At 37.7% G+C, this 11,752-nt stretch overlaps 1 protein-coding gene across 1 annotated transcript in view; it reads left to right on the top strand.

Moving 5' to 3' along the window:
* MCOLN3 (mucolipin 3) overlaps positions 1-11,752 on the top strand; it is a 27,511-nt gene that overhangs the window by 5,067 nt on the left and 10,692 nt on the right. The window contains exons 2-4 of the mRNA XM_006919368.1: positions 3,507-3,660; positions 4,812-4,896; positions 4,974-5,070. Of these exons, the coding sequence (XP_006919430.1) occupies positions 3,507-3,660; positions 4,812-4,896; positions 4,974-5,070 (336 nt within the window). The remainder of the gene's footprint in view (positions 1-3,506; positions 3,661-4,811; positions 4,897-4,973; positions 5,071-11,752) is intronic.

Below are 11,752 nucleotides of genomic sequence, written 5' to 3'. Positions count from 1 at the left end.
CATACACTTAAAATCATAGACTCGATTGCATGTATATGTAATATATATGTATTGTATATATAGATATGTATTTCATATATATATATCATGTGTATATATGCAATATGTGTGTGTATCAGTGTTCACATAACATTATGCAATCAAGTCTGTGATTTTAAGTGACTCCTTTAGAAAACAGCCAAGAAGTAGTAGGGCAGTGGGTAGGGAAGAAGGGAAACCAACTAGAATGAATAAATGAACTCAAAGGTTCATTATATGTGTTAGGTTCAAGTGGTCACAGAAGGACCTCAAAGGAGCAACAGTTTTAATATGTTTTACTTTGGGTGCCACATCACTCAGATTAGGATCTTTCCTGTATTTTTATATTATCTCTCAAAGGATGTCCTGAGACCCATGGATATGCTTGAAAAACTCTTTTTCTCAGGACAGAGTTGCAGAGGCAGTGGGACAGAGGCCTAGCCTGATTAAAGCTCCAGAGAAGTCACAGCCACTTAGGTGCCTCATCAGTCAATTCCATAGGTCATCCTCCCTCCAACCATAGTCCCACACTATATTCCTGGCCCAGAGTCCTCTGACTCGAGCTCCAGAGCTTCCCTTTAGCTGGACACAGCCCTGCCACTTGCCCCTGACCATCCAGCTCTCACAGGTGCTCCAAGCCTCAGAAAGAGTCTTAATAGGACAACAAGGAAGACTGGTTGTACTGTAGCTTATAATGTTATCAGGTACCTGCAGCCCTGTGCCTCAGGTCTTTTGTGTTTCAAGATGTTACAAGGTTTGAGACATATAGTTTCTGTGGTCAAGAGTTTCAGATTTTAGGTAATTCCTGTAGGGATTTGCCTCACAAATAGCTGGCACTCAGAAGGGCTAAAGGACCCCATTTAGATATGACTTTACATGACCTCTGCTAGCTTTTCCAGCTTTACCTCATTATACACCCCACATTCCATGCACACTGATCTACTTGGTACCTCGTGTGTGTTACATGTCATTGAGTCAGTTCCAACTCCTGGTGACTCCACGAGTGAGTGATGTCCACAATGTCCTGTCCTCAACAGCCCTGCCCATCTTCTGTAGACTCATGCCCGTGGCTTCATTATGAAGTCAATCCATCTCATATTTGGTCTTCCTCTTTTCCTGCTCCTTCCTTTTTCTACAGCATCACTGTCTTTTCCAAAGAACCCCTGCTTTTTCATGATGTGCCTGAAGTACCATACCACACTCAATCTCTTACTGTCTTTTTCATTTAATGAACTCTTTGCCTCTTATGTCTTCCCCCATCACATAAAAATATTAATTTGGCTCAGAGTAGCTTTAGAAAGACTTAATACATTTATTTCTTTGAATAGAAAACAAAAATCTCAAATCAAAATATCTCCAGCATTATACTATTTTCCCCCTACATGTAGGACATAATGCTACTTAACAATTTATGCAGCTTACTTCTGTTACCATAAATATCTGGCTCATTTTCCCAGTCCCAAGGCTAATAGAAATCTTGGTGCCATAATCACAGATCTTATTCTAGCAGCTTACCATCTCACTGTGCATAGAGTAGCTGTAGTAAATGAAGAGCCACTATCACATTATAATAATTTTTTACCTTATCATTGATTTGACAAGTATTCAAGTACCTATTCTGTGCCTAATACTTTCCTAAGTGCTGGAGTTAGAGTGGTGGACTTGAGAAATTCCTTGCTGTGGAATTTATATTCTAATGCGGGAAGATAGATTTTAAACAAGTTTAACCAAAATCATTTGATTTCATATAGTGATGAGTGCTATGAAGTAAAATAAAGTAGCATAAAGCATTACAGTCCATGGCAATCAGAAAAAGATTCTCTGAGGACATAAAATCTGGGGAAGAATTTTCCAGGCTATAGGATTAGCAAGAGCAAAGGCCCTATAGGCCAGAAAACATTGAGTATGTTTAAAGAAATGCAAAAGAGGCAAGTATGACTGGATTGGGTTTATAGGCCTTGGAAAGGAACTTTCAAGTCAACTCTGAGAGAGACAAGAAGCTGCGAGAGGGCTTTTAGTAGGGGAGAGCCACTAATACATATTGGCAAAGGCTAACATTTATTCACTCAAATATTTAGCATCTGTTATGTATCAGATATTGTTTTTGGTACATGAATACAGCAGTGAACAAAGTCAAGGAAGTCATATTCTAATACAAATAGATAGGCAGTAAACGAGTAAATGAGGATATCATCTGTCATTTGGTATAAGTATACTGTAAACCAAAAAAAAGAAGCAGCAGCAGAAAGAGTGAATACATGGAGGTGGTTAGGGAAGGCCTCTCTGATAAAGTAATAGGTGAGCAGAGAGCAGACAAAAGAGTGGGGAAGAGGTGGTGGCTATCTCAAAGAAGAAGCTTCCAGGGAGAAGAAAGGACAGAAACGAAGTCCTGAACAGGTTCATGTTCTGAGTGTCGCTATTCTAAGGGTTTCGCTGTGTTAATTCACTTAATTTTGCGACAATCCTATGAGTTCTTTATGAAGACTAGACTTTGGTGAGTGTGCAGATTGGATAAAGGAAAACCAGGCAGACCAGGTGGGAGATGATGCTGGTATGAACTAGGATAATAGCAGCGAAGGTGATGAGAAGCAGTCAGATGTGGGATATAATTTGAAAGTAGTGCATGATTTTCTGATGAATTGGAAGTGGAGGATGAGAGAAGGAGACTAAAGGATAATTCCTAAGTTTTGGCTTGAACAACTGATCAACTTTTAGTAGAATTATTTATCTATGTGTCCATCCCACTAAATTATTAATCCCAAGAGAGAGACACCATATCCTTATCTTTGTATCACCAAGTGTGTCAAACAACATTGTTCACAGTCACCTTTGAAACACTTAGTTTTGTGTTTTTCATCTGCAGAAATCTATTAAAAGTTTTAAGTTGACAATTCTAAGGCACCATAATATTCTTGTTTGTTTAAATTAAAGGATTCACCAGGAGAGGAGAATATTGCTTTGAAAGTGACTAAACTGTATTCTTGCAAAGATAAATATTTAAAAAATATTTTTTTTTATAAAAAGTTTTACTGGTTAGCCTGGAGCAATTGTATCTCCCTTTCTATATTGCAATAGTATAGCAAAACTCTGTCTTGACAGGAAATAGATCAAAGGTAAATCAAATTTGTCTTTGCATCGCAAGTAAAAACCAGTTCCTGAACATGGTTTTTTTTTTACAGGAGGAAAGAATCTCTGAAACTATGGGTTTAAACCTTTAATTTTGCAGATAAAGAACCAGAAACCCAGAAAGTTTGTGGCTTGCCTAAGGTCACAGAATTGACAGTTGAACTCAGAACTCTAATTCTTGAGTGCTTTTCCCTCCTCTGCTGTCCTGATGCACACAGTAGCTTGTTACTCATATTAATGCAAATGTCTCCACCAGAGTAGAGGTGGGAACCTGACATTTTCCAAGGCAGGGAGGGAGGGGAATCATGGCTTTACTTTTGCCCTGGCCGGCACTCCCATTTTGTTTCTCTTTTTGGTTGAAGTATTTGCAGCTACCTAACATCTCAGTTGGGAATCATGCTTATGAGAGTAAGGGTACGGAACAGTCTGGTATGGCGATCTGTCAGCACTTCTACAAGCAAGGAAACATCTGTCCTGGAAATGATACCTTTGACATTGATCCAATAATTGAAACTGGTAATGTTCTTTTATAAGCTAGAACTTCCATTTCTAGCTCCTTGATTTATACTTAAAATCAGTAATTTCATCTCTGAAAATATTGATTTGGTCTGTGTTATTAGGACATTGTAAGAACCGTATAGGAATTATGTGTTCAGCCAGGTACTGTTCTAAGCCCTTTACTATAACTCATGATTAAAAACAAAAACAAAAACAAAAAAACCTCCAACAAGGGTAAGGTTTATTATTATCCCCAATTTTTAGAAGACTAAATTATGGCTCAGAGAGTTAAGTGATCTGCTAAAGATGAAACTAGTAAGAAGCAGTGCTGAAATTTAATCTAGGCTGTCTATACTCTTAGCTACTATATTCTGCCTCTCATGCCGAATAAGCCAGTTAAATAGGCAGATATTATCCTTACAAAACATTATGCTTGCAAATTCTCGATGTATATAAAACTCTCTCTTTTCACTATTCAGTATCTTTGGGGTAGGTTGGGGGAGGGATGAGAAACAGAACTTAGAATAGCACGACTTATTCTTATTAGCAGAATTTTATTTGCAATTTGTACCTAAAACATTAGTTTAAGTCATTCAATTAAAAAATAATTATTTGAATGCTTTCAACAATAGCCACTGGGACTTTTTCTTTTTTTCTTTTCTTTTCTTTTTTTTTTTTCTTTTTTTGAGAGGGATAGTAAAGGATTACAGTATTGATTAGTGAAAACTTTCTAAGATGCTAACTGAGCATTTTTTTTCTTCTTAAAGTGCTTACTGAGGAAAAATAGTTAATACATAATATTAAAAAAATAGCTCCTTTAAAGTTGAAAAATGCAAGTGCTTCAAACCTGTGTTTAGAATACAAAAAAGGGAGGAAGGACTCAAAGTTTAGGTTTAAAGGACAGGAAAGAAGATAGCATTCTATGGAAGACTAATGAGATAGAGTTCAGATCGTTGTCCACTCCCATCCACTGCAGTAATGTAGCCACTTATGTCTAAAAATAACAAATGAGTGATTGTAACCAAGTGGTATGGATGTCTAGCCTTTAAAATCTCAATTCAGAAAAATACTAATTCGAATCTGAATATCTAGTTTTAAATATATTATCTTTTCAAGATGCAGTTTTATTAATTTTGGATGCTATATTGTTTTGCTTCTTTCTATGCCAGAGTGTTTCTTTGTAGAGCCAGATGAATCTTTTTACATTGGAACACTAGAAGAAAATAAACTCAACTTAACCCTGGACTTTCACAGGTGAGGGAAGCAGAAGGGAATGTAACTTATATTTGTGTGTATATGTTTTCACTGCACTAAAATCTCCTGTTTTCTAGACTCCTAACAGTGGACCTGAAGTTTAAACTGAAGGCCATTAATCTGCAGACTATTCGTCATCACGAACTCCCTGACTGTTACGACTTTACTCTCACTGTAAGTGTGCACTGGGCTGAATTTGTTTCCAGTCTGGAGATAAATTGTTTCATCTAGTTATATGCTTCATCTACTTTTATTAAGGCATAGTCGAATATATAGGATATTTCCATTTGGATGTGCATAGAGGAAGCATCAGTACAACTAGCTCTCTTTTCTTATAACTTGTTTCCTTGTTAATTATGTCTTGTAAGTTCTATGAGGGCAGGGACCTTGCCTTGTTCATTGCTGTCTCCAGTACGAAGAGCAGTGTCTGGCACCATGTACGTGTTCAAATACAAAAGGAACAGAAATTTTTAGGTTCTGTATGGTCAACAGTTAGTGGTCTGTGGCTGAGGGCTGAAGGTCATTGTCAGGGTTCTTGCTGAGTTTTCTCACCGTGAACATTTATAACCTTTGGGTTATTGCTTACAGTGCCTTCCTTGTGCTGCCTCTGAATGCTCTGGTTAGTTTCTCCCCCCTCAGCTCACCCTTTCTCTTCTATGTTCTCTACATTCCAGTTGTAAATAGAGCTATTAATGCTCTCTAGAGAGCACAAGATGCCTCTCATGTGAGTCCATCACCAGACGAAAGTCAGAGTCAGTAACAATGCGGTATGGACATATGCAGGAAAGCATTTTTTACAACTTGCCTTCATATGATTCAAATTTCCATTACTTCAGCATTAGTTTGTATCAAAAGCTGTGTACACAATACTCAACTAATTGACTGTAGGAAATCAAGTTTTCAGAAATTGGGATTAAAAAATTTTCAGAACATAGTATAATATAATAATATTCATATTATGTAACAAGAAAAAGCTCTGAAACTATAAGACAGTTTTGACTTAGGCTACAAATTTTAAACCTGATATAAATTTTCAACATTACTTTATTTTTTAAAAATTGAATTGTTATCCAATCTCATCTCCTCTCTCTCTCTCACTCTCTCTCATTGGTAAATTGTACTTTTCAAAATTTTTGTTAAATTTTTAAGGCTTAGTTCAACTGACACCTCCTTTATGGACCCATTTGTGATTCTTCAGTTAGAAAAGCATTCTGTGCTCTGAACTTTCAGGTTTTATTTTGTTTTTGTTTTTGTAATTTCAATGGTCTTACCACCTTCTCCTTTGTTTTAGGATTTTCTAGGTGTTTATCATCAACCCTGCTAGATTCAAAGCTACTTGAAGGCAGGGATCATTTCATCAATCTTTTCCTCCCTCAAAGAACATAGTAGGTGACTCAAATATCGAATGAATGAATGAAATACTTGTAAAATGTAGATCCTTTTCAGTGAGTCAATACAGTTGTAAAGGCAACTTGGCTTGTTAGCCACATGCAGATGTTATATTTTTATCATTATTGTAGAATCACCTCAAGCTATGCCTGTGCATTGTGGATTTAGCAATGCATCTCATAGAACTGTGGTAGAACTTACATTCATATAAGGTAGTTTCATCATAAAAGCCACTAGTGCAACTTCATTGTCATAAGTAAATGTAGACTGGAACAGCATACATCTGATAAAAAATGCAGGGACTTTGTAGTTAGACAAGCCTAGATTTTAATTTCAGCTCACCAGTTTGTAGCTATGTAGCTTTAGGAAAATTACTTAATTGGTTTGAGCCTCAGTTTTCTCATTTGTAAAACAAAATTAATGCCCACCTACCTGACAAAGTTGTTGTCAAGATAGATGATAACATATATAAAGGACTTATCTAAGTATCTGGTATATAGCAGATATCCAATTCATTCAACAGCTATTTATTAAACCTTTTCTGTGTATGCCCAGTTGGATTTACAATATAAAAGTAGTGCGTTAGCATTCATTCATAGTAGTTTGATAAATTCTTTCACCATGTATTTTTAAGCTATTTATTAGTCATATAAACATCTGTGTCTGCTTGAGCTGACTTTTATTATTATGAAATGGAACTCTTCAACCCTAGTAATAGGCTTTGCTCTAAAATTTACTTTGTCTGATGTTAATATAGCCATTTCAGTTTTTTTTGATTAGTGTTAGCATGGTATATCCTTTTTCATCCTTTTAAAACTATATGCGTCTTATATTTAAAGTGGGTTTCTTAATAAGCATATAGTTCAGTCTTGCTTTTTTATCCAACTTCACAATCTCTTCCTTTAAAAAAAAATTTTTTTTTCAATTATACTCGGCATATAACATAGTGATTAGACATCTGTATAACTCACAAAGTGGTCACCTCAATAAATCTAGTACACCTCTGACACCGTACATGGTTATTACAATATTATTGATTATATTTCTTATGCTATATTTTATATCTCCATGACTACTTTGTAACTACCTGTTTGTACTTCTTAACTCCTTCCCCTTTTTTCACCAACTCCCTGCTCCCCCTTCTATCTGGTAACTCTCAAAATGTTCTCTGTATCTATGAGTTTGTTTCTGTTTTTTGTTGTTGTTGTTGTTCGTTTGTTTATTTTGTTCTTTAGATTCCACATGTATGTGAAATCATATGGCATTTGTCTTTCTCTACCTGACTTACTCCACTCGGCACAACACCCTCTAGGTCCGTCATGAAATATCTTTTTCTGTCCTTTCACTTTCCCATCTGTGTGTGTCTTTTGATCTGAAGTAAGTCTCTTGTAGGCAGCCTATGTAAGGATCTTGTTTTCTTATCCATTCAGCCACCCTGTCTTTTAATTGGAGCATAATTCTTTTTCATTTGCAATACTTGTTGATAGATATGTAGTTATTGCCATTCTTTATTCATATTTTTGATACATATTTTTCTTCTTCTTAAAGTCCCTCCAACATTTCTTGTAATACTGGCTTGGTGGTAATGAACTCCTTTAGCTTTTTCTTTTATATGAAGCTCTTTTATAGCTTTGCTGGGTAGAGTAATCATGGTTGTAGGTCCTAGCTTTTCATCACTTTGAATATTTTTGTGCCAAGCCCTTCTGGCCTGCAAAGTTTCTGTTGAGAAACTGGCTGATAGTCTTATGGCAAGTCCCTTGTAGGTAACTAATTGCTTTTCTCTTGCTGCTTTTAAGAGTCTGTCTTTCATATTTAACCTTTGGTATTTTAATTACGATGTGTCTGGTGTGGGCCTGTTTGGGTTCATCTTGTTTGGGACATGCTGAACTTCTTAGGGTTGTATGTCTATTTCCTTCAACAGGTTAGGAAAATTTTCCATCATTATTTCTTCAAATAGGTTTTCAATTTTTTGTTCTCTCTCTTCTCCTCCAGGTACCTCTACGATGCAAATGTTGTTATGTTTGATGTTGTCACAGAGGCTCCTTAAACTGTTTTCATTTTTTTGGATTCTTTTTTCTTGTTGCTGTTGTGATTGGGTATCCTCCACTACCCTAAGCTCTAAATCACTGATTTGATCCTCTGTTTCATCCACTCTGTTGATTCCCTCTGATGTACTCTTCATCTCAGATATTGTATTCTTCATTTCTGACTGGTTCCTTTTGTTTTCCTTCTCCATTTTACGTGTCCTATCTCTTTGTTTAAGTTCTCACCAAGTTCATCTACTCTTCCCCTAAGTTCACTGAGTATCTTTATAACCAGTGTTTTGAACTCTGCATCTGGTAGATTGTTTGTCTCCATTTTGTTGAGCTTTCTCTGGAGCTTTTTTCTGTGTTTTCATGGAGGACATGTTTCTTTGTCTCCCCCTTTTGGCGACCTCCTTATATCTGCTTCTATGTATGAGGTAGGGCTCCTAAATCTCTTGGTCATAGTAGAATGGCTTCATGTAGTAGACGTCCTGTGGGGCTCAGTGGCACAGTCTTCCCTGGTCACTTGAGCAAGGTGCTCAAGGTGTGTCTCTTTTATGGGTTGTGTGTGCCCTCCTGTTATAGTTGAGTTTTGGTTGCTGTTTGCAGACTGATGGGAGGGATTGACAGTTGGGCTGATTGATTGTGAAGACTGGCTGGTGAGGGGCTGATCCTATGGAGCAAGATTCACTTTAGTGGGGCTCTGGTGCCTGCTCAGTCTACTCTTCAGATGTGTTCTTCTCAGGTGTATCCCTAGTTGGTATTCCTGCTCCAGAGCTGGTGTTAGCAGGCCACCGGGTGTGCTGGCCCAAGGGCTTCCTAGGAGGGGTCTAGCTGCAGGCCAAGTTTAGTTGTAGCCTGTGTACCTCCTGGGGCCACCTGATAAGAGTCACCAAGCACTTCACAGATGGCTGCCACTTGTGCTGGGCTTATAGATGCCTTGTGAGGCCAAGCCAGGAACCCAGGCTGGATGCCGCTAGTGCGGGGTTTGGATCTGCTCAGCAAGAGGTATAGAGCATGCCGAGGTCAGATGCTGCTTCTTTGGGTTTTGTGAACCTTTGAGAGATTTTAGGAAAGTCTGCAGCAAAAGCCAAGACAGGCCTTTTGTATGGAATAAACCACTAAAAGTGGCCTCGGTGGGTCCACAGGTTGGGAGAGGCGGAGTCTTAGGGAACCACCCGGGCTGTGTGTTAGCCAGGTCGATGGAGACTCAGATATGGCATCTACCTGCATCTGCACACTGCGAATGGAGAGAGTTCAACACAGGAACAATAGATACTGCTAGTACTTCTGTCCGGGAGAAAGCCACCTCTCTGACCCTTGTCCTGAAGTCCAACAACTCAGTGTCTCCCCGTATGTCCCTGGCTCTCCTCCAGTAGCTGCCCCAGCACTGGAACTCAGAGTGAGTCCATCAGCAAGTAAGTCCAGGTGCAGGCCCTTTAAGAGGAATGTCTGCAATCCTGCAGCCCTCTGTCTCACTCAGGCATCATGCCTGCTGTTTTTCACAGCCAGAGGTTGTAGGGACTTCTCTTCCCAGCACTGGAACCCTGGGCTGGGTGCCTATTATGGGGCTGGGACTTCTTGCTCCTCAGGTAGGGAAGGGGGCTTTGCAGCCAAGATAACCCTCCTGATTCTCCATCACCATATGTAGTTGTGGGACCCGGTGGTTTCGCATCTTCGCCCCTCCTACCAGTTCGCGGTGACCTCTTGTGTTTGTCCCTAGTCATAGGGCTTCTGTTCAGCCAGACCTTAGACAACTCCCAATGATGGTTGTTCTGTAGCTTCGTTATAATTATGGTGTAGTAATGAGAAGAGGCGTGCACAGCCTGTACCTTCTACGCCATCTTGACTGCCCTACTACGCCATCTTGACTCTCTTCCTTTTAATTAGGGTACTTAGACCATTTAAACTGCATGTAATTTGCATGTGATTATTAATATGGTTTCTCTGTCTCTTGTTTAATTAACTGGGTATTTGCTGTTTCCATTTTATCTCGTTTGTCAGCTTGTTAGCTATAATTCTTTGTTGTATTATTTTAGGGTATGTAATGCACGTATTTAACTTAATACAGTCTACATTCAGATGCTATACCATTACATGAATAGTATAAGAACCTAACAACAATATATTTCATTTCTTCAATCTTGGCCTTTATGTTACTATTGTCATACAATTTACTTTCCAGATGTGTTACAAAATACATTATTAATTTTGCTTTAAATAGTCAATTATCTTTTCAAGTAATTTAAGTAATAAGAAAAAAGTCTTTTTATTTGCCCTGTATTTATCATTTTCAGAGTGCCTCATTCCTTTGTGTAGCTTCAGGTTTCCATCTGGCATTTTCCTTATGCCTGAAGAGCCTTCTTTAACATTTCTTATAGTGCAGATCTGCTGGTGATGAATTCTCTCAGCTCGTGTATGTCTGAAAAAGTATTTTGCCTTCATTTTTAAAAGTTATTTTCACTGGGTATAGAATTCTAGGTTTTTTTTTTTCTTGTACTTTAAAGATGTTGCTCTCCAGCCTTGCATTGCTTCTGATGAGAAATCTACTGTCATCGTCATCTGTTCTGCTGTATAGGATGTGTTTTACCACTTCTGGCTGCTTTTAAATTTTTTCTCTTTAGCTACGATTTTAACAATTTCATTGTAATATGCCTTGGTATAGTTTTCTTCATGCTTCTTGTGTTTGGAGTTCATTGAACATCTTAGTTCTGTGGGTTTATAGTTTTCATTATATTTGATATTTACTCCATATTATTTCTTCAAATATTTTTGTTTCTTCTCCCTCACTTTTCAGAGATTGTAGTTACATGTATATCTGGGCACTTGAAGTTGTCCCATGGCTCACTAATGCTCCCTTTTTTTGTTTTATTTTTCAGTTTTTTTTTCTCTGTGTTTCATTTTGAATAATCTCTATTGCTATGTCTTCATAATTCACTAATATTTTTTCCTGTACATCTAATCTATTGTTAATTCCATCCTGTGTTTTTCTTCTTTGTTTAAAGAATTTAGCTTCTTCAATACCTTATTAAGATGTGATTAACATTAAGCCTACTATTTCTAAGACCCCAAGGCTCTTTGCGTGGGAAAAGCACGGTTTTTCTTTGGCAAGGATTTCTCACTCATTCAAATAATACTGACCATCTTCCTTGTGTAAGGCTGTGAGCTGAGTTCTCCAGCAGTTATAGAGATGGGCAGACACTGACAATGCCCTTGGTTGCTTATTGAGGAAAAAAGCTTACAGAGCAACATGAAGAAACATAGTAACCAGCCTTGTTAAATTTATTTGATTTCTTATATCTTAAGTCATATCAGATTACCTTACATGAAGAAGCTTTGAAATTTATTTGAATGACAGACTTTTAAAAGAATTCTCTCTACCCCTCGGGACTTGAAAGAAGAGGAACTAAAAAAAAAAGACTGATTTTTTTGCTGCTTTTCAA

The sequence above is a fragment of the Pteropus alecto genome, unplaced genomic scaffold (genome assembly GCF_000325575.1).
Source record: "Pteropus alecto unplaced genomic scaffold, ASM32557v1 scaffold25, whole genome shotgun sequence".
Classification (NCBI taxonomy): Eukaryota; Metazoa; Chordata; class Mammalia; order Chiroptera; family Pteropodidae; genus Pteropus; species Pteropus alecto.
Note: the sequence above shows the minus strand (reverse complement) of the source record. Positions and strands in the feature narration are given on the sequence as shown.